The sequence below is a fragment of the Ochotona curzoniae genome, unplaced genomic scaffold (assembly GCF_017591425.1).
Source record: "Ochotona curzoniae isolate NIBS_2020 unplaced genomic scaffold, NIBS_Ocur_1.0 contig_50, whole genome shotgun sequence".
NCBI classification, from domain to species: domain Eukaryota; kingdom Metazoa; phylum Chordata; class Mammalia; order Lagomorpha; family Ochotonidae; genus Ochotona; species Ochotona curzoniae.
The window spans coordinates 10460035-10483853 of record NW_024466446.1 but is presented as its reverse complement, the minus strand read 5'-3'; the positions used below and the strand labels follow the sequence as shown (position 1 = coordinate 10483853).

Here is a 23819-nt window from a genome sequence, read left to right as displayed (position 1 = left end):
AAGAAAGGGCACCCCAGACACTGGACTTCCTGCTAATTCAGACAGGGGATAGCTGTCCTAGAAATTGTTTGGTATAATACAGAAATGTGACATTTTTCATATCCCGTGAGTCATGGAGCAATTTATATCTGTTATGGTTACGAAGCTACAGAGAACCAGTGCCAATGTTTTGAGGCCCCTACCCAAGGGCCTGTGTGTGATTCCGTCCCAAATTCTCCTCAGCAGGTAGAATCCCAGAAGGAGCTGACTCTTACAGGCGGTGAAGTGCTTTTGTCTTCTCACAAAGATGCTGACCCCAGCCTCACAGAACTCTGTAACCCTGGCCAGAGCAGCTTGTTCTCATCTATTTAAAAGTGTCATATGGGGCCTGGCGCAATAGCGCAGTGGTTAAGGTCCTCACCTTGAACGCGCCAGGATCCCATATGGGGGCCGGTTCTAATCCTGGCGGCCCTGCTTCCCATCCAGCTCCCTGCTTGTGGCCTGGGAAAGCAATGGAGGACGGCCTAAGACTTTGGGACCCTGCACCCGCGTGGGAGACCCAAGCTCCTGGCTTCAGATTGGCTCAGCTCCAGCCTTTGTGGTCACTTAGGGAGTGAATCAGACGCAAGATCTTCCTCTCTGTCTCTCCTCTCTGTGTATCTGCCTTTGCAATAAAAAATAAATAAATCTTTGAAAAAAAAAAGTGCCATACAGACTAGAATCTGCCTGTGCGAGCCCAAAGCTTTAGCTATGAAGCAGAAGATCTGTCTTAAATACATTTGAAAATAGAGATTATCATTGAAAAGAATATCAAATGTATTTTTTCCTCACGCAAATTGTAAACAACACAGATGCACTGCTCTTAATACAATACGTGCAGTTGTGGTCCTGACTTTAATCCCCTTTTTCTGTCATGAAGTTATTGAGCTACCTTTATCCTAAGGGGATCGATTAGCCAACAAAGACAATATGAAAAATAACTGCAGATACCTCTCAATGCAGAGTTCAACACAGACAGAATTCATTTACCTTATCACGATCAGAAAATAGGGTTCCACAAAAACTCCCTTCTCATGAGAAGAAAAAAGAAATGAGCCATTCTAAAAAGTATATGAAATATTCTCAAGGAGAGTCATCAAAGTTAACGTGGGGGGCTGGGAGGGAGTGATGCAACGTCCCATGTCACGGAAATCAGATGGTCTCCTCTGCCACCCACTTCACTTACGCGGTTGATTTGAGGGGAAGGAGGAGAGAGTGACAGTGAGACTGGTCCATCTGAAGCACAATATAGAGAGGCCTCATAAAGCTGACTTCCCGATGAATTCAAATGTGAGCACCACTGGGCTAAACATGTGGGGATGAGAGAGGGATGAGGGCAAACGTGGCTGCCAGCGTCGGTGGGCTCAGCGGGAAGCCATCGGGTGGAAGAGCGGCGGCCTCTCGGTGTCCCGTTGCACAAAGGAGAAGTAAGGGACACTTCACACACTTCTCTGCCTCCCTGCCTGTATCCCATTTCTCTTTTTCTGTCACTTCTCTTCTATCACATGCCTTTGGAGGCTGAAAACTCGGCAAAAGGATACAGAATCAACTGCTAATTAATGCAGAGTGGCTTTCCCCCCCAAATTCTCATCACCTCTTCATTGTATATACTTTCAATAACTTACAAAGGCTCTCTTCTCACGCAATACACTTGCTAGTTTACAGGGAAACTGTGTTCCCCCCTTACAAAACTGTTAGCAGCAATGTAACTTAAGATCGGAGCCAGAGGTTAAAAAGCAAAAAAAAAAAAAAAAAAAAAAAAAAAAAAGAGGCCATTGTGTCTCTATTTTGACTTGACTCAAATATCTCACTTTGCTTGCCACTTCTTTTTCCTTTGCTCCCTAAAAGACTCTGGAAGCCAAGATCTAGGCTATCAGTCTTCACTGTCAGTTTGTAGAAACTGGGTCCCTGCGGTTGGACAATGAGGTGTTTCACTTCGGCTCTTTGCTCACAGATCCTGGGAAGTCTTGCTCCTTAGAGAAATCAATTACAACTACCAAGAGAAACTGCTAGAAGCTTGGTCAGCAGATGGCCACGTGAGGCTAAGCTGTGACTCATTTAGGATACTGGAACCAGCCCTACGGACAGGCTGGAGCCAGCCAGGAATGTGTAGCCCCAGCAAGCTCTGAAAGGGATTTTAGTAAATCTAAGTTAAGGTAAATTCTTGTGTTTGTTACTCTAGAACGGGCCGTATAATTAGACACTGGCACCACAGCCTAGAATCAGAGCCTGGCTCTGCTTGCTTCTGCACTCTGCAAGCTACCTAACCACTAGAAACATTCGTCTTCTTTAAAGGAGGTAGAAGTGGTGAGAAGTAATGAGCTATGCTCAGAAACACTCAGGGCAGTGCCCAGCACTGGGAGTGGGTACAGATGCACCTGTTGTTATACAAACAAATGGTAGACAAGTGTTGTGGGCTAAAGAGTTAATTAGCGCTCATTGAGCTGGGCAGGAACAGGAACTGGGCTTGTGGCTAAAAACACCTAGACTAATTGGACTCATCTGTATCCAATATCCTGCTAAATGAGGATGTTGGGGGGAAGAGTATATAAGGAGAGGTGAAGGAGCAATAAAGGGAGACATCGCAGAGACTGCCACCATCACTGGTCACCTGTCGGTGCTTCATCCCCAGACCCCCTCCGTGTCCACGTTACTGGCTCTGCAGGCTGGAGCAGACAAGAACTAACTTCTGCACATTTAAATTCAACACCCAAGACCAGCCACCTCAGAGCATAAGAACAAATGATCCAATGGCCTGTGCTCTTTCATTTGCGCTGTCTCCAAAACTGGGATCTGTACCCCCACCATCATCCTCGCCTCCTTATATCCTCAAGTCAGTTGCCAAAGTTGGAAGAGTAGTAAAGAAGCTCATCTGATTTCTGTTAAATAAGCCACTGCATTCCTCAAATCTCTCTCTCCATAGATGTTCAGACACATGTATCATTTTATAGTTATGTATGTGTCAATTTATATATGTCGATTCATACATACTCTAAAAAAGAATGTCTTTTTAAAAATAATGTATTTATTTGAAAGGCAGAGTTCCAGAAAGAGGGATATTCTGGTTGTTGGTTGACTCCCCAGATGGCTGCCATGGCCACAGCTGGGCCAGACCAAAGGTGGGAGCAGGATCCTCATCCTGGTCTCCTATGTGGGTGTAGGGCTAAGTGTTTTTGACTTTTGCAAGCAAAATAGCAAAGAACTAGACCAGAAGAGTAGCAGCAAGGACTCGAACTAGCATCTGCACGGGACACGGGTGTCAACAGGCAGTAGCTTTATCTGCTAAAACACAATGTTGACCCAAAAATACATTTTGCAAATCACTTCAATTAAAATGAAGCTTTTTACTGCCAGCTATGTCTCCAGACCAGAGTTGGTCTCCCCAAGAAACTGTTGAATTCAGCTGGGCAATAAGACACTGGATACTATGCAAGGCACATGCTCGCATTGAAAGAAACAAGACTAGATTTGAACTGTAATACTGCAATAAGGTGGAGCAACCCACTATGGGGGGAGGGCAAGGGGGAACATCAGAGCCTATGAAACGTTGTTATAAAATGAAATGCAATAAAAGCATATATTAAAAAAATGAAGCTTCTTAAACAAATAATAACAATAATAATTAAAAGGAAGCCATGCTCACAACAGCCAGCTGTACTGAATCTGGGAATTGGGAACTCAGCTTAGGTCTTCTAGAAGGATAGCAGGAACCCAGTTACCCCGAGCCACCATCTCTGTGCCCCAGAGTCCACATCAGCAGGGAGATGGAATTGGGAGCTGGACCTGGGAATCAAACCCAGGTCCTACGACATGGCTAGAGACATCTTAACCAATACCCTAACTGCTGAGCCAAACATTTGCCCCATGCCAACAACATCTTGTTTCATATATCCTATGCCCTACACATTTCAACGAGTACCCAGCCTATCGTCTGAGTTTATGAACACCCAGGAATTGCCCCGGGAGTACATAACTTGCATTTGCTCCGGGCTATCACAGGGAATTGGTCCCTGAAGTGATACAACATGCGGTACAGAAACACATATCGCATCTGAGCAGCCATGCAGGTGTGTGTGTTGGGGGGGAGGGGGATGTGCACCTGCCTAAACGTCTAGGTTTACTTTAGCTAAGTATGACGCCTCCACACCTAGAAGACCATCTGGTTTCATGACTGTGTAGTCCATGTTACTGTTTCGATAGGTGTGAGTTTGTCCATCAAGGGATCATAAGTTGGCAGAATGGTCTCCAAAGTGGTGGCTCTTAAAGATATTCCCTAAGGTAACAGGAGCTGTGCTGCTGGGAAGGCTCTTTGGCCTCCTGTCTGGCAAGGTGATCCCTTCTCTTTACAAAACACAAATGCATGAATCCATTTGAGGATGTGTCAGGGGACTGGCTGGAGTTGCAACCCTGACTTTATGACCATAAAACATTCTGTGAGGAAAACCTCATGACTTCTATCTGTGACAATCAGTGGTCTGGCATGGGCATTTATTGTCTGGACTAAGACACCAGTTTGGGGTACAGTAGTTGAAGACTCTGCCTGCAGTGCTGGCATCCCATATAGGTTCTGGTTCAAGTATTGGCTGCTCCACTTCCAATCCAGCTCCTTGCCAATATGCTAACAAAATCGGTGGAGGATAGCCCAAGTACCGGGGTCCCTGCACTGATGTGAGACCAGAGGGAACTTCAGACTCTTGGGTTTGACCTTACCTAATACTGGCCTTTACAGGCATTTGTAGGGTGAACAGATAGAAGATCTCTCTCTCTCTCCCTCCCTCTCCCCCTCTCTCCTCTTTCTGTAGCTCTGCCTTTCACGTGTGTGTGTGTGTGTGTGTGTGTGTGTGTGTGTGTGTGAGTGTGTGTAACTCCAGTTACGATGCCCAGATTCTCATACATGAATTCTTGGGGTTATACATGGCTCTGCTTCGCAAGTCCAGTTTACTGATAATTCAGACCCAGAGATGCTGTCCCCACCCCCCACCGCATGGAAACATGGGCTGAGTTTCCAACTAGAATGTATCTAACCCACTACCAGCTATGGATCAGCAGAGGGACATCTGTCTCTTTTCCCCTCCCTCCTTTTCTCTCAAATGAACACATAAACATGTTGAAAATAAAAATAGGCACCGTGCTGGGGGCCAGTGTTGTGGCACAGCAAGTTAAGCTGCCCCCGTGACATCAGCATCCTACATGGGCATCTCCCAGCTGCTGCACTTCCTTCTGACCCAGCTTCCTGCTGATGCGCTTGGAAAAGCAGCAGCAGATGACCCAAATGCCTGGGACCCTGCGTCTACATGGGTGATTTGGATGAAATTTTTGGCTCCTGGGTTTCATTTGGTCCAGTCCCAGCCATTGCAGACATTTGGGGAGTGGAGCTTTGGATGTAAGATCTCTTTCTTTCTAACGCTGCACTTTGAATAGGCAAGTTTGTTTTAATAAGTGGTCTATGGGTAGCCCATAGAGTTTTTGTGAATTATCTGTTAGATTACAGACTACATGAACCAGTTTTTCATTATTGTAATGAAATATTAGAGACAGGCTACTTAGGAAGAAAAGAGGATTGTTTGGCTTAGAGTTTGGAAATCTGCAAGTCTACGATCAAGTGGTTGCATGCCCGCAATGATGGACATATGACAGTGTATGAAGAACTATACTTTAGTAATGATATAGGGGAACTCAGTGAGGGGGGAGAGAATTGGGGAGGGGATAAGGGAAATCCCAGGGTCTGTGGAGCTGCATCATAAAATGTAATAATAAAAACAAGTAACATTTGAAAAAATAAAGAGATTTCACACACACTTATCATTAAAAAAAAAAAAGAAAGAAAACTTATAGCACTCCCAAGCAATGTTAGCCACCTGAAGACTGACAGAGGTTTTCTCTTTTCCTCTCTATATCAAGCTGGTGTTTTTTTTTTAATTTTTGTTTTTTCTTCCTCTTTTTTTTCTGTTGCTTCGAAATCTTGCAGCCCTGCTGAGCCCAAAGCTTGTGAAATCTTACGAGCAGCAAATAATCTATTCCCCTGCAGTGTGCCATCCATGTGCAAGTGCCTCTCTCTCTCTCTCTCTCTTTTTCTCTTTTATTTGAAAAGCAGATTTACACAGAAAAGGAGAGATGGAGAGATACATCTTCCACCCAATTGGTTTGCTCCCCAAGTGGCCCCAATAGCCCAGGCTGAGCATAACTGAATCCAGGAGCTTCTTCAGGGTCTTCCACGTGGGTGCAGGGTCCCCAAGGCTTTGGACCATCTTCCACTGCTCTTCCCCAGACCACAAGCAGGGAACTGGATGGGAAGTGGAGCTGCCGGGATTAGAACCAGTGCCCATATGGGATCCCGGCACGTTCAAGGCGAGGACTTCAGCCGCTAGGCCATGCCACCGGCTCCAACAAGTTGTCTTTTCAACAGCAGTCACCTCCTGCCACAGGAGCCCCACATCTGAGAATAATGTAACTCATCTTTTAAACTACTCCCACATCCATTCTAAATTATACATTTTGGAATGCACAGGGCCTCAAGCTACCTTGCATGATATTTCTACCAACCAAGATTGTCAGGAGCGTAAGGTAAGTATTGAACATGGCAGGTGGGGTGCCAGTTGGCATGCTTGTGGGCCATGGTGGACTGCCTGAGTACCACTCTGCTTCTAACTGCAGCATCCCACTCCGTGTGCACGCTGGGGGACAGCAGGTGCTGGCTCAGGTCCTTGAGTCCCTGACAGTCAGGTGAGAGGGATGGATGACACTGCAGGTTCTAAGTTTCACCCTAGCCCAGCTTTGACTGTTGAGGGCACTGGGGGAGTAAATCAGCCCATGAGAGCCCTGTCTCCATTGCAGTCTCCCTGTGAGGTCAACTTTTCAAAAGACAAAAGAATTCTTTAAAAGCAGAATAAAAAAAGGAACCCAGAGGCCTAAGCATTCCTGTACTAAAATGCTGCCTCCAGGGACTTTGTCAGATATCCCGCTGTTACCAGGAGGCAAGAACAATTGGAAAAGGACAATGGGAAAGAAAAGTAACTGGCGGGAGAGCTCAGAGTCACCTTCCTCCCCTGGGGTGTGCAGGGCCCCTGCTCTGTGCACACACTCAGCGGAGCAGCAGCGGAGGGGTGAGCAGGCAGTGCTGCTTCTACTGGACCGCCAAGTCCCCAGCATTCTTTGGAAGGCCACAGCCAATCTCCAGGCTTACTCACTATCCGTTGGCTGAGTTACACTTTCACAGAAGAGCAAAGCCAATGATTTACTCCCCACCAAAGAAGGGTACAGCTTCAAAAAAAAAAAAAAAGAAGAAGAAGTCTGAGCTTTGATTATCAACAGACTCGAATAACTGCATGCTGAAAGGCACAGAAACTTGGTGGCACTGCGCACGTGGGCTGCCACAAAGAAAATGCTGGGCAAAGCAAGCTGGTGCTGGGCATAGCTTGTCACACCCATTTATCTGATGGGGAGAGCTAGGGCTTGTGTGATCAAAGCAAATTCAGCCACATTGCCTTTTTTAGGCCAGAAAAATAAACAAGACACATCAAGATTTGGGGGTTTGTGGATACAGACAGCTTCAACTTAGCCACACGCTGTGTCTGAACACAAAGCAGAAACCCCCACAACAAAAAAAGAATTTGATATAAAGTTATTTTTTTTAACATTTTAGATAATCAGAATATCATCAGAAGAGAAAGAAATTTTTTTGTTTGCTTTTTTTAAACTTCTCTTAAAATTAATCTTGTTTTTACACTGTATTACATATGGGAAAAGGAAATATAGTTGGTTCAGAGCGTTAGGTGATCAGAGATTCATCCAAACTTGAACCAAAGCCAGAATCAAGACCACTAACAGATTTGTGGGGTAGGCCGGCAGAGTCAAAACTATTGTTACTTTCGGCAATGCGGGTCTCTCTCATCTCTGATGCCATGGGGGTGGGGCTACGTCCTCCGGTGGGCGGCACTGTGAATCCCAGTGGCAGAGGCAGACACGCACTCTACCCCAAGTTCAAGACCGGGCACAGTGTGGGCAGACGGGGGGGGGGGGGGGGGGTGGCGCTTCATCCTGCATCTTCAAGGGAATCCTGATCACTGGGCTGCCCAGAACAAGACCCGCTGTTACCAGTTCTAAACATCCCTTCTCTGCAGTCATCTCGAACCCTCGAGAACCACCTGCCAAGTCTGCAACAGGCCCACAGGTGACTGCCGAGGCCAAGAAGTGCTTTGTCAAAGCAAGCATCGTAGCAGCAGTGTGGGTGCAGACTTCAGTAGAGCAAGCGAAAGAAAGAAGCACATCTGGCTCCGGGCTATGTGAAAAACTTGTTAACACACACACACACACACACACACACACACACACCACCCCCCCCCCCCGGACTAAATTCCTGTCTAAGCCACTAGGGGGAAATCTAACCCCTCTTATCAGAACTTGACTCCCAGATCCCAAATTTAAAAGGCTAAAAGTATTTCTAAACATTCTATTGCTTAGTCCTTTCCTTCCAACCCCTGGCTAAATTCTAAAAGCAGATGAACCTATGAAATCCTAAAAACTTCCAGAAAAATCCAATCAATCACCGGGCAGGAGCCTGCACAGCTGTTAAAACGGTCCATCTGAATTCCTTCCAGATCTACTTGAGTTTATCGCCTCAAATTCCATATTTATTAGTGACGGAGAACAGCTGGCCATCCTTCTGCACTTCCTGCAGTCCTGCAGGCTTGAAGGACTCCTGGGCTCACCTCTCACCCCAGAGTATCAGCCGGCACCTCAGCATGGCCACACACTTCACAGCCTACCCAGACCACGTGCATCTTTCCCACGCTCTCCTTGTACCACTCCACCCTCCTCCCACACTTCAACAAAACAGCAACACAGAAAGAAAAAAAAAAAGCATTTCCTCACAGTTTTCCTGGCATATATGGCTATTCAGGCATTTCTGTACCTTTTCAAATAACAGCGCAATCTCTTCACATATATATTTGTTGTGATTGCAAAATTATATTCAGTCATGCAAACATGCATAGACATATATTATATCAAAATTTAAAATTTTCAGACCCGGTACAATAGCCTAGTGGTTAAGGTCTCCTTACCTTGCATGCTTCAGGATCCCAACCGGGCTGTTCTACATCCCTTCCAGCTCCCTGCTTGTGGCCCGGGAAAGCAGTCATGGACGGCCCAAAGCCTTGGGCCCCTGCACCCGCGAGGGAGACCCTGAAGAGGCTCCTGGCTTTGGATCGGCACAGCTTAGCCATTGCAGCCACTTGGGGAATGAACAGAAGATCTTTCTCTCTGCCTCTCCTTCTCTCTGTAATTCTGATTTTCCAATAAAATCAATCAATAAATCTTGTTTCAAAAAGTAATTTTTCCGTAAGAAGTTTGAGTGGCAAATACCCAATTATGTGTCACTCTGGAGGTTAATGCTGATTTTAAGTCTTTCCTATATTATTTAAATTTCTGATTTTATTCTGTAAATTTTTTTTAAAAAAAGATTTACTTATTTTTATTGAAAAGACAGAATCACAGAGAGGAGGAGAGACAGAGAAGAAGATCTTCTGTCTGATGGTTCATTCCCCAAGCAGCTGCAATAGCTGGAACTGAGCCGATCTGAAGCCAGGAGCCAGGAGCTCTTCCGGGTCTCCCACGCGGGTGCAGGGGCCCAAGGCTTTGGGTTGTCCTGGACTGCCTTCCCAGGCCACAGCAGGGAGCTGATGGCAAGCAAGGCTGCCAGGATTAGAACCAGTGCCCATATGGGATCCCAGCGCTTTCAAGGTGAGGACTTTAACCACTAGGCTATAACATCGGGCCCTATTCTGTAAATTCCAGATCCCTCAAACGGTGAGAAGCATAAGCAGAGTTTAGCACAGTATTCCTTTTATTACAATAAAAACGATTCATTTGAAAGAACAATGGGGGACGGAGGGACGGAAGAACTGGTCCAGGTCTCCCACCTGGGTGGCAGAGGCCCAAGTCCCCGGTGCCTTTGCAGAAGTTCTGACAGCAGGCAGCACTGTCACATGGGATGCAGGCAGTGCTGGGTTTGCCGATTTCACTTGTTGTGTGATGATGTGGACCCCAGCACGCTAAGTTCTGCATGAAGTCTACACATTGCTAATTCACATGAAGGACCAAAAAAAAAAATTGTCATTTTGTAAAAGGAGGATCTGATGGGCCCAGAAGCAGCTTCAAGTTGAAAGCTGGCTGCCAGAGGACCCAACTGGACTGACAGAAAGTTAGAACTTCCAGCCCCACCCTTGACCTCCAGGGAGAGGGAAAGAAATGCAGATGGGGTTCATGCAAAAGACATTGAGGACAACAGGGCTTAGGGAGTCCTGGGCTTGGCAAACACGAGGAAGTGCGTCACAAAGGTAAGGAAGCCTTGCCCGCTCCATCCATGCTGTTCGTGCGTTGCGTCTTTTCAAATAACCCAGTAACACAGCGTGCTTTCCTAAGTCCAGCGAGTCCTTCTAGAGAATTACTGAGCTCAATGAGGCTACTTGGGGAGTGAGTCACATTTGTTGGCCCTCCCAGAAGAGATGCGGTAAGCTGGGGAGCCGCATTTGCCGCTGCTATTTGAAATGAGGAAAGTCTTGCAGAAGTTAAGTCCTTGCCCTGCGGGTCTGGCTGAACTCCAGACAATGTCGGAAATCAATCCAACTGAACTGAAATTGTGGAAGCCCAGCCAATGTCAGAAAATGAAAGAACTGGCAAGCGTATGTGATCAAACATGCTCCCCAGGGGTTCTGACTGCAGGCCCCGCACACGGCGACTGCAGGCCCCGCACACGGCCTCCTGTGGACCGAAAGCACTGGGGTAGATAAGGTGACTTGCGGTAGTAGAAGAAAGATCTGGCTTGAATTTCTAACTCAGCAGCTTAACTGTGACTTTGCACTGTGACTCCGTTTCCTTGCTTGGAAAAGCCATGTAATTGGGCCCGGTGGCATGGCCTAGCGGCTAATGTCCTCGCCATGAACGTGCCGGGATCCCATATGGGCGCCAGTTCTAATCCCAGCTGCTGCACTTCCCATCCAGCTCCCTGCCTGTGGCCTGGGAAAGCAGTCGAGGACAGTCCAAAGCCTTGGGACCCTGCACCGTGTGGGAGACCTGGAAGAGGTTCCTGGCTCCTGGTTTCGGATTGGCACAGCACCAGCCGTTGTGCTCACTTGGGGAGTGAATTATCGGATGCAAGATCTTTCTCTCTGTCTCTCCTCCTTTCTGTACATCTGACTATGTAATAAAAATAAACAAATCTAATAAAAAAAAAAAGAAAAGCCACGTAATTTTTCCTTGGGCCCAGTGAAATCCTGAATGAGCTAATGGATGTATATAAAACACATCTCGTGGACTTTAAAAAATGGCAACTTATATTATTCAAAAGCTCCTTGATTGGCAGAAACCTGATGACAGCATCAGAGATCAAGCAGAATACAGAATATGTTAGCTTTCCATATGTATTCCAACATCATTAACAGTCACATTCCATAGTTTAGCAAAGTTCTATTGGGCATTTATCATAAATTCCAGACTGGGTGTGCTGGGATACACTGACCAAGATGGACATGGTCCTCGCTCCTGCTGCAGCATTCAACCACGTGGAGACAGACGAACCAATTCAGAAAAACATAAGCCAGCCAGCGCCATGGCACACTGGGGCTAAGTGACCACCTACATGCCAGCAGCCTATGTGATCCGCAGTTCCAAGTCACAGCAGCTTTTTCTTTTAAAAGAAACTTCATTTTATTTTTATTTAAAAGGCAGAGCCACGGAGGAAAGGAAAGGCACAGAGAGAAGAGACATTGTCCATTTCCGGATCCTTCCCCCAGAAAGCCCAAGTATAGCCAGCACGGAGTTGGTATGAAAGCAGAAGTCAGGGGCCAGTAGCTTCTTCCGGGTCCCCCATGTGGGTGCAGGGATTCAAGGATTTAGGCCGATTTCCATTGCTTTCCCAACCCATAAGCAGGGAGTTGGAGTTGAGGTGGAGCAGCTAGGACACAAACCATTGCCCATATGGGATGCTGGCACCGCAGGCACAAGTTTAGCCTACTATGCCATGGTGCCGCCCCCACCGCTTTAGCATTGATGCGGTGCCCTACTAATGTGACGAGAACACAGCAGCAGATGGTCCAGGTACACGAATCTCCACCGTCACATGGGACACACGAATGGAATACAGGCTCTTCCTGGCTTTAGCCTGGCTCAGCCCGTTCTTGTGGTCATTTATGGAGTATATCACTAAGTAGAAGAGCTCTCTCAGTTTCTCTCTGTCTCTATTTATCTTTCTCTTTCTCTCTCTCTCTGCCTTTCAAATGCATAAACATCTTAAAAACTATTTATGTGAGCCAGAAGAAAAGTCAAACAGAGCAAGCAAAATGAGAGATCCTGTGTTGAGCCCAGCGCTGTGGCCTAGTAGCTAAAGGCTTCACCTTGCATGCGCCGAAATCTCATACGGGCACCAGTTTGTGTCCTGGTGGTCCTGCCTCCTATCCAGCTCCCTGCTTGTGGCCTGGGAAAACAGTCAAGGACGGCCCAAAACTTTGGGATCCTGCACCTGTGTGGGAGACCGGGGGGGGGGGGGGGGGGGGGGGGGGGTTGCTCCTGGCTCCTGGCTTCAGATTGGCTCAGCTCCAGCCACTGCAGCCACTTCGGGAGTGAACCATCGGACGGAAGACGTTCCTCTCTGTCTCTCTGTCTCTCCTCTCTGTATATCTGCATATATCTGTATATCAATAAAAAAAAAAAAAAAGAAAAAGATGACTTGAGCAAAATGACAAATGGACTTTGGTTTGATAAAGAAATCAAAGATATAAGGACTTATATTTAGATGTCCTAAGTACATCTTACGAGGTAGACAAAGCTTCTCTGGTTGTAGGACAGACCAGAGAAAGCCAGGATCCCCCAAGGACCCTAGAGGAAGGGGTGTGGCGGCATTCTCCTTGGCTCTGAGGCCAAAGGCTCATTAGCCACAATCAGAGTGTCTGTGATTCCTTTCACCCTGAACCAAAACATCTCCTTCCTTTTCCTCTTGGCTGTCCATTGTCCATTACCACTCCACCCACGCATGGCTCCAAGGAGCAAAAGGCAGGAGAATGAATAGTTAGCAGCCCCAGTGTCAACCAGTGTGAACTGGTTTCAAGGCTCACTGAAATCCTACAGGTTGCCAGCTAAATTAATCTTGTTTTTCAAAACGATGTAATCTTCTAGCAATAGGCCTTTGGACACTTGGCTTCCTGATGACCAAGGACAAATACCTCCTTATCACTCAGGGCCCTCCCATGCCCTTCCTCCCCTGCCATGAATTCACAAATACAATAGAATTAAAAAAAAAAAAACACGCATTTGATGTGGATAAGAAATAATTCAACATCAATTTAAAGCAAACAGCACAATCACTTACACGGAAAGGGTAGGAATGGAAAAAAATCTAGCCAGAGGAGCAGACATTCATGCTTACAACAAACTGAGTTGTGAATACTGCCACAAAACAATCAGTGTCACTTTAAAGCCTGCCCTACCCCCCCCATTTAATAGCAGGAGAAACCCTGATTCATGTGCAAAGTGATGTTGCCAGATGTTGACCACACAGCTGGAGGGGATTCTGTCTTCTTGCAAAATTCCCTCAGTTAGGGCACTCAAATCATCAAAAACTATCTGATGGCCTGCTGCGATGACTCAGCAGCTAAAATCCTCACCTTACATCCACCGAGATCCTTAATGAGCGCTGGCTTGAGTCCCAGTTGCTCCACTTGCCATCCAGCTCCCTGCTTGTGGCCTGGGAAAGCAGTAGAGGATGCCCCAAAGCCTCGGGACCCTGCACCCGCGTGGGAGACCGGAAAGAAGCCCCTGGCTCTTAGCTCCAGATCAGCTCAGCTGCAGCTATTGTGGCTAATTAGGGAGTGAACCAATGGACCAAAGATCTTTGTGTTTTTTCTTCTCCCTGTGATTCTGCCTTTTCAATAAAAATAAATAAATCTTTAAAAAACAAACAACAAGTCTACCTGTTGAATTGGAACACAGATGATCTCTCTCCACGAGATCAGATGGAATAAGTTCTCTCTGCAGCGGAGAAAGCAACAGGGCCCTCTCAATCAGTGACAACGCTGGCTGCTTGAACATGTCTATTTGTGATCACTGTTAACAGTTCCCCAAAGGCCTTTCCTTCTGAAGCTCAGGAAAAGCAGCGGCAGGTGGTCTTAGCAGTGCCAGGACCTTGGGAGAACTGAGCGACAATGACAACAGCTAGGCCTGCTGAGGCGGATCTTCTCTTTCCTTAAGGGTTTAGAACTTCTCTTAAAATCTTCCTCGCCTAAATGTGCTACACCTCACTTACACGTGTTACACAATAGGGCGTAAACAAGATACAGTATTTTAATAAAGAACTCCTGTTGTAATAAAAAAAATTTTTTTTTTTTAGTCTAGTGATGTGCTGTGAAGTTCACCTGGTGGGGTCTGGAAAAAAAACTCTTGCAATAAGCAAACTAGGGAAAATTAGCCACTAGCGATCAACCACAGTATCAACAATGAGAGCCCCCAACCATTCGAACTGGTAAACTCTAAACCAGCAAGCATTGATTACGCTTTCTTCATCCCACAATCTTCTACAGCTTTAAAGGAAGCCTTTCAGAAAACACTGCCCATGTGTTGCCCCAAAAAAGCACTGTTGTTTTTGTGGGCCACCTCAGGGAGAGGCCCATATACATACACCATTATTTTCGCCCAGTTCTAATGACCTGGATGTAGTCCATGATAAAAGGTAAAGAAAAGTAGGCAAGCATCGTAACCCCTCACCCTGTGCAAATAGGGGGAAAAAATGTGGAAGAAAAACAGCTTGGTGTCAAAGTGAGTCAGAGCTGGAGAGGCCAGGAATGTCGTTCACTTTGCCCACAGCTCTGGACTTTGAGGCTCTGACTTAATCTGCCCTTTCAATGTGAGACATACGCGACTCTTATTTGGAAAGAGAGGGTAAGCTTCCAAGTCCGGCACGATTTGGTACTATCTTGGGCAAAACGCACTCACTATCAAATTATGTTGGCCTAGCATGACCCAGTCCCTGGCAAGCAAAGCCCATGCGTGGGTGTGGAGGGGCCAAAGGCTGGATGCTGGCCACCTGCCCTGTCCCCTCACACTACTGGTAACCCTGACAACCACCCTCAGGCCTCTACTCCCCCAACATGGATGCTTTTGCTTGAATCAGGTCTGTGGCTGGGGAACAGTGAGGGTGGCTCCATGACTGTGGGAGTGGAGAAGCTGCTACAGCAATTATCAGGGAGGAAGCCCGGGTTTGCACTTGGTACTTCAAGGTCATGTTCCAACCTAGCATTTTCCAAACTCCTGGAGATTGAAAATTCACAAACAAATAGTCAAAGCTCTGAAGGGTTACGGTTTCTAAGGATCACCCTCCAACTGAACTGCAAAAGTGTCAATCTGGTTTTTATTACCGCTGTTTTGTTAAAGACTTACCTATTGACTTTTATATCTTTTAATACTAAATTCATTATATTTTTAACATTTTATTATTATTATTATTATTATTATTATTATTATTATTATCATTTTATGATGCAGCTCCATAGGCTCCTGGGATTTCCCTTATCCCAGCCCCAATTTCCCCCCACACCTAGTTCCTCTATATCATTACTAAAGTATAGTTCTTCGTACGCAGTCATATGTCCATCATTGCAGACATGGACAATGGCAGAGAGTCCAGCATCCTATTGTCAAGATACAGTAAACTGTTTCATTGGGAGTCCATCTTTGTCTGGAAGTAGAAATGCATATTGCATTGTATCCTCACATCTGGATGTTAAGTCTCCAGTTCACAGCTACTGTACATCCCCTCAAATGAAAGTCATAATACAAAATCAACAACAGAAAGAAAAATAGAAATTTACAATGGCATGAAGTTAAATAACTTGTTACTAGATACGGCAGTCTCAATTGTCATATCTGGAGACTGTAATGGAAATTCATTATATTTTCATGATGTTTACATAGTTGAAAAGGATGCACGCCCATGTGGACTACTGATTAGGGAGGGGATGGATGAGGAATGGGAGAAACAACTGCTTCCAATCTCCTTTTTCTTCTTATGTCTGGAGAAAGTGGGGTGAGAAGGGGCCTCCCAGCAGGCAATGATATCATTACCCAGGAATAGGGGATGGCCGCCCAAAGTCAACCCAGGGTCTCCAATGTGGAGCATGTTCCCAGGGTACTGCTTAAGTGGTTTTGATAGTTCTAAGATGCTGTTGATTTCATTGCTCCAAGGATGACGAAATCCTTCCAAGGTCCATTGGCTGACGTAGTCCACCTTAGAGTCTCCATTTGCCCAGATACTGACAAAGCTTGATCTGGAGAGCTGTCCAATTTGTTCTGTCCTCTATCACACTAGACATCGTCTGCAGGCCTCAATGAACTGTTTGTCATGCCCTGCCTATGCATATGGGCATACCGCCCACTACACAAGCTTCAGCAACTAAGGAGACCCAGTTCTTACACACGCACTCCATGGTTAGACCACAGATCCTGTGATTTTCTCCATGGTTGGACTTGAGTCCAATGGTCTAGCTGAAGGGGAGGGTCCCCAAAGAAACCTTACAGAGGTGACCCCAGACCTGACTTCTGTGTGTGCCAGCCAGTGTGGGGTCCGGCTCAGTCCGTCACCCACATTAACTTACACACACACTGGTGGTTGCAGTCATCTGGTCAATTCTGTCCCCAGCCATATCTCATATGCAAACCAATGGATGCTACAGTCCAGCCCAGCCTGCCCACCACACATTCAGCCCTCACATACCCCAGCTGGAACCACAGCCTAGTCAGAGCGACCCACACTAACTCCCACCAGGTCCAATCCCACCCTGATTCCTGTACATGCTGATATGTGTAGCAGAATCGTTCAGTCTATATCCTGCATCCTATTAGGCTCTTGCACATTTCAAAGGGTGTTGAAGCCTCACTCAGCCCAACTGACTCCACTATCCAGCCCACACTCACACCAACGAGTGCCACTGCTTGTCCAGCCAGGCCCACTCCAGGCCTGGTTCACATGCTCACCAGTGGGAGCTGCAGCCCATCAGGGAGGTGCCCACAGTTGCCCTACTAGGCCCACCCCCAGCCTTGGATTTTGCATTTTCCAGGTGATTCTGCATTGCTGCTTAACAGGACTTGCCCAAAGTCCCAGCACTGCTAGCCAACGTTGCAGCAGAGCCAAATATGCCCACATTTACTCTGGATCATGCACGCACCAGTGGAACGCTGGTTTAGCCTGCCCTGGATTCCCCCAACCCATCCCATATGCAGGCCAATGGCTGTTGTAGCCCTATCCAGCCTGGTCTGTCCCTAGTCCCAGCTCTCATGCTCACCAACAGGATCAATGGCCCAGCAGAGGGGTCCTCACTGCCTCCTCACCAGGCTTGCCCTTCCCCACCAACCCCTCGTGGTTTTCCTTGTGTTGGTGAGTGCTACAGCCCAGTCTTGCACGGCCGGTCTGACCTCAGCATTCACTGGTGGGTGCTGTAGTCTGGCTCTACGCAGCTTGCCCCCAGTTCTAGCTCACACTGGAAAAGGCTGCAGGCTAGCCCAGCCTGGATTGTTGTCAGTCTCGGCCCTAGTGTAAACTGGCTGGTGTTGTAGCCCAACACGGTCTGCTGCATCCTGTCCTGGTTCTCACATCTACCAGTGGGTGTTGTGAACTGGCCCAACCTGGCCCACCCCAGGCCTGACTCATATGTGTGCCAGCCGTTACTATAACCTGGCTTAGTTTTGGCTGCTCCCAGCCTCAGTTCTTATGCTCATCTGCAGGGACTGCATCCTGACGAAGGAGTTTCCCAAGCTCCTATGTCAGGTCACGTCCTAGTCACACATCTCACACACACCAGTGGATTCTTGGCCCAACCCGACTTGACCCACCTACTGTCCTGGCAGGTGCAGTGGCCTTGTCCAACCAGCCCATACCCATTCCATCTGTTACTGTTGGGTACTACAGCCCAGCCACGCCCGGCCCACTCCCAGATTCAGCTTCCACATGGCTCGGCAGGTGCTGAGACATAGCCCAGCCTGTCCTATACACACTGTAACTCTTGTGAGCACCAGTGGGTGCTGGAGTATAGCCCACTGGGCACTCCCCAGGCCCAGTCCACACCCATGCTGAGGGATGCTGTAGCCACATCCAGCTCCCCATACTAGCTCTCACGCTCACCAACAGGAACTTCAGGCTAGCCGGGGCATCCCTTTAGTTCCATGATCAGACCTGCTCCCAGCCACAGATCTTGTACTTCCCAGTGGTTGCTCTGACCCAGCCTAGCATAACACATCACTCACTTGGCTTTTGCCATCAAACGCTGCAGCTTGGCATGGCCTGGCCTAGCCCCAGTCCCAGCTCTCACTGGTACATGCTGCAATCTATCCTTGCCTAGCCTACCCGCCTCCCTAGCTTTCATGCAAACAAGTGGGTGTGATAGTCTTGTCTAGCACAGCATGGCCTGCACCCTATCCTGGCTCCTGTGCATGCATGGTTTGGCCCAGCCCTGCCTGGTCCACACTCCCCACAGCCAACTCACACACCTATCAACAAGTGAAACAGCCCTGCCTGGCCTGACTTACAATGTTCACTAGTGGGAGCAATGGCCCACCAGGCAAGTTCTACAGGTTCCTCCACTACACCCACTTCCAGACACAGATCTCACACTGGCCAACAGATGCTGGGCCCTCCTGGCACAGTCTGCCCCATAGGGCTTAGTCTTTGTGTGTGCTGGTGAATGTTGTAGCCTTGTCCACCCAACACTTAAATATATTGGATGCACCTGTGGATGTTATGGCCTGGACCAGCCCAGCCTGTCCCTAATTTCAGTACCTGTGAGTGTCTGTGATGTGGATAGTCATGCTGAGCTCAGTCAGGCTAGCCAGTCTAGAAAGGTCCTCTGGTTTCACCCCTCCAAATCACCTGGGCTCAGCCCTTCATTTACCTCCAACTGCAGTAGCCTGGCTGGTGGACATCTCTGAGAAGGGACTCCCTCAGTAGTCCTGCCTCCCTGAGCAATCCATAGCCCCCTATACCCAGGAGTACACAAATCCCTAAGCCTGGTCCTTTGGCGGTGTGCCATGCCAGGCTGGGGCCCTGCCAGCCTACCCACGTCCCATACATACTTGCACGTGGATCCTCAGATCCTATCTGCTGGTACACCATCCTCTGCCCCCTACAGCAATTTTTATACTGTAAACACTGAAATGAATGAATTAAACATGCTTAGTGTCACACTAAGCTTTTCTTTGAGCCGAGACGATCACTATAGCATTTCAGAAGGTAAAATGACTCGCACTGAAGTTCCACAGGTCGGCCAGGGGGCAATGAAGACACAGACACTGAGAGCACAGCTCTGCCTCTGTACCTGGGGCTCCTGGTCATGGCCGCTGGGATCCCTCTCGTAGCTCTCTGCGTACAGTCTGATGGTGGCCCGCACACCACTGGAGGAACTGAGCCGGAAGATGAGCCGTGACGCATCTGAGAAGATGATCCTCAGGCCCTGAGACCAAGAGCATCAGAATGGATCAGTGAACATCTGAGTTAACAGGCCATCGGAATTGATACCCGTTAAAGAAGTCGGGTGTCTGATCAGGATCATGGGCAATTCATACTGGGCACCAGGCTCTCACACAGCACAGACAGTTCAGCAAATTATTTCAGGTGATCCATCTGTCTCTGCATTCAATTTCCATCACTGCTTTGTGAAGTAAGACTATGAACAGATGCTTGAATACTTTTTTTTTGTGTGTGTGTGTTCTGGGGAAGTAGACATCAGAAAGGAGTGGAGGTAACAAAGATATAATGACCTTATAAATGGCTCTGGAGCCCAAGTTTGCCTCTTACAAATCTACTCAGTGTTGGGGGCAGGTAATTGATCTATGACAGTAAGACAAATGGCCTGCACCTGTTGTATTTGCTGCTCTTCCCTGTGATGGGGAAGATCTGCAGAGCTGTGGCTGTACCCACACGTGCCACCCACAATTCATTTCTTCTTGGCAGAGAGCACCTCCAAATCACTCTTTGTTGTTATTCGTGGCAGGGATATTTTACAATAATGACCAGATGGTAATACCATCAGTTCTGCTGAAGGTAATTTGTTCTCCAAAGACAAGCGATGATGGGGTAACTGCTATCCATGAACATGTGGGTAGGGACCAGGCGGAAAAGAGGAAGGGATACAATGTCTGATGACTTGTTAACTTCTGAAAAAGTAGAAGCCTCTGGTGGCAAATTCATGCTTGAAACTTCCCTGGTTTCAAATAGTGCATGTTAATAATAAGCCAATAGTGGCACCTGCCGGCGCTCACAGACCTCGGCTCAGACGAGGTGCAGTGGACTAACCTATGTCCTGGGGTCTGCAGGGCCTTGCGGTGATGCTCCCGCCCCCCAGTTTCCTTCTCTAGATCATTAATGGGCAGAATAAAAAGAGTGTAAAATAAAAAAGAAAAATACCTATGATACATTCATCAAGCAAACATTCCAGAATGCTTAGGTATTCAGGGATTAGGTATCTGGGAAAAGCTCTGGGAACATGCAAGCAAAGACCCTCCATGAGTCCAAAATAGTTTATCACAAGGAGGAGAAACCATTTTATTAATTCCCTAATGGTGCTAGACAGGTGACTAGTTTGGAGATTCCAAATGGCACAGATGAATCAATTAGAACATGGCAGCAAGTTGGGGAGTGAAATTAGCAGACGGAAGATCTTTCTGTATCTCTTCCTCTCTGTAAAACTGCCTCTCAAATAAAAATAAATGAATCTTTAAAAAAAAGTTTTTTATTGGAAAAACAGAGACAGAGAGAAGTTGGCACCTGCTGTTTCACTCCCCAAATACAACAGCCAGGGCTGGGCCGGGCCAAAGCAGGAGACAGGAACCTCATCAGGGTCTCCCAAATGGCTGGCAGGCACTCAGCTACTCCAGCCACCACAGCTACTCCCAGGATGCACATTAGCAGGGAACTGAAATTGACTAAGAAGCTTACACTTGAGCCCCCGCAGGCATCCCAACTGCCCCACCAAATGCCCACTCCTGCTCAGCGCTTTAAGGAAGCTGCCCTTCAACAATGAACCTTCCAGAATGGTTTCCTGCCAGTGGGAAGTATTTAAGAATTCAGCTCATCATAAATCATCAACATATTTCATCTGCTCTTAACTATTCTTTTACAATAATATCACATTTTTGTTTTTTCCTAAGGGTAGCAGTAGCAGCTTTGTGCTTCAGGCTACACTCATAGAAGACCAGTTAGGATCTACATCAGGTAGCTTCAAATAGATGATTTTTTTAAAGTTTTTTTTTTTTTTTATTGGAAAGGCAGATATACAGAGAAGAGGAGAGACAGAGAGGAAGATTTTCCATCCGATGGTTCACTCCCCAAGCGGCTGCGACGGCCCAAGCCAAGCCATTCCGAGGCCAGGAGCTTCTTCAGGGTCTCTCATACGGGTGCAGGGTCCCAAAGATTTGGGCCGTCCTCAACTGCTTTCCCAGGCCACAAGCAGGGAGCTGGATGGGAAGCAGGGCTGCCGGGATTAGAACCAGTGCCCATATGGGATCCCAGCACTTTCAAGGCAAGGACTTTAACTGCTAGGCTATCACACCGGGCCCCAAATAAATTTTTTACTTGAAAAAAATAGTAAAGGAATTAAGCACATGAAACATACTAGAAATAATCCAATATCTTCTCTTGCTCTTTTGGAGATGAGAATTATCCCCTCGAAATTCTCCCCCTGGCTGTCTTGATACATAGATGTTTCCTGCATGAACTTAATGAACTTGCGCCCCTACCACAAGCCATGTTCTTCATCCCCTTTTATCAGTTTCAACTTGTCCAACCAAGATTTTCCCAGGTCCTATTAGTACCTTGCTTTCATTTTTATGGCTATCTAGGGGTTGGCAAATTCCCAGTGTAGGTGAAACTGACCTGTTGCCTGTTCGCATAATCAGGTTTGACTGGACCACAGCCATGCCCGCTCAACATCCGTACTGTCCCTGGCTGCTTTTACAGTACGGTGGCAGGAAGAGGTGTGACACAGATCCAAAGCCCACTGAAATGTTTTGTTTGCAGACCTTAGCGGAAAATGTTTGCTGAGTCCTTGTTGTAAACCACTATGATATCCATAACACAGGGCATATACCCTGTGTTGTGGGCTAAGGAGTTGATTAGCGCTCATTGAGCTGGGCAGGAACAGGAAATGGGCTTGTGGCTAAAAACACCTAGACTAATTGGACTCATCTGTATCCAATATCCTGCTAAATGAGGATGTGGGGGGAAGAGTATATAAGGAGAGGTGAAGGAGCAATAAAAGGAGACTTCGCAGAGACTGCCACCATCACTGGTCACCTGTCGGTGCTTCATCCCCAGGTCTTCTCCCTGTCCACGTTACTGGCTCTGCTGGTCGGAGCAACCCTCCAGTCCTAGACCAGGAACAACATGTAGCCATAGGCCTTATGAAAATCCGAGTAAAAGGAAATTCTATTGATAATGACATTAATGATACCATGAGAGTCTCTACTTTCCTTCATTTCCCAGGTTTTTCAGCTTTTAGCTGTAGATTCATTTGGCTCATGTTCTGGCACAGATCGACCTATTTCTGGTCACCTAAATCTTTAGAAATGTTTTTAGTAAATTGAATTTTAACTTGGTATTTTTGCTTTTATTGCGGGATGCTGCAAGGCACTGCAAACTGATCTTTGTCATCAGTACAGAAACAATTCGTAGACACTGTCGGAAGCTCCCCAGGGGTACTCCGCAAGAGCCTTGCCCTCCCTAAAGAATTAACATCCTTTTCCTTTCTAATCATAAGATGTTTCTGGCAAACTACATTTCCCTCTTCCATGTAGTTGTAAGGATATTCAATCTCAAGTTTGAGGTTCAACCCAAGTGGAGCCTTATGACTTGGCCTAATTATGAACTTTTGATCTCAGCTTGCATGTATATATTCTTTAGCCTTAGTTTCTTATTTATATTCCAACTTCATTCTGTACCACAAATCCTCTTCGGGAAATAAGGCTCAGTACAGATTTTTACAAAGTATTCAAGACAGCCTGAACCTTGACAAGGTTAGAACGGTCCAGTTTCGTCTTTGGGTCCTCCCTTAGCTGATGAGATCTGATGGGGGTGGGGTAGAGCCTTATGCGTGTTGCTTCCCACCATATCATCCAAGGATGATGCCTAGCGGGTGGTATCATCCAAGGGTGATGCCTAGCGGGTGGTGTCATCCACAGGATGATGACAGCAGGTGTCGTGGTTCCTTGTCACGAGCTCGGAAGCCACACCTCTCCCACTTACACAGTACTTCCTGCCCGCTGTGGGCTGGTGACGCTCCCCTGTCATCACAGGGAAGCTGACAGGGGACGGTAATGAGGTGAGTAACCACTGCCCCTCTCAAGCCCTCATAAAGGCTCATGAGAGGGAGGGACACACTCTCTCGGTCACGTGCTTCTGTCGCTCTTGCATTGACACCTGGCCCTTTCCCAGCACCTGTCTGCTCTCCTGCTTCTTGTGGGCAGACTCAGGACAGGTAGCCCCTGAGCATCGCTCCTACATACCTCACCCTCTGTTCTCTGGGCGAGTCAGCCAAGATGCAAATGCTAACATGCTTTCTGTTTCTAATTTTTGTACTTTCCAGAGTTCCAGGAGAGGTGAGGGGAGATGTAGCAGTAATGGAATGTGGACAGAGAGAGCAGGAAAAGGTGCATGTTTGCACATGTGTAAGTGTGTCCAGGTTGTTCGTTGCACGTCTCTTAGGTTAACTTACATTGCTGGGGAAGCTGGGACATGGGTCTTCAGTTCCAAGGATGGATTTCATGGTAAT

At 47.2% G+C, this 23819-nt stretch overlaps 1 protein-coding gene across 1 annotated transcript in view; it reads right to left on the bottom strand.

Moving 5' to 3' along the window:
- The window catches only part of PGM5 (phosphoglucomutase 5), a 152132-nt gene that overhangs the window by 6239 nt on the left and 122074 nt on the right, over positions 1-23819 (bottom strand). Inside the window, exon 10 of the mRNA XM_040988748.1 lies at positions 19371-19505. Within this exon, the coding sequence (XP_040844682.1) occupies positions 19371-19505 (135 nt within the window). The remainder of the gene's footprint in view (positions 1-19370; positions 19506-23819) is intronic.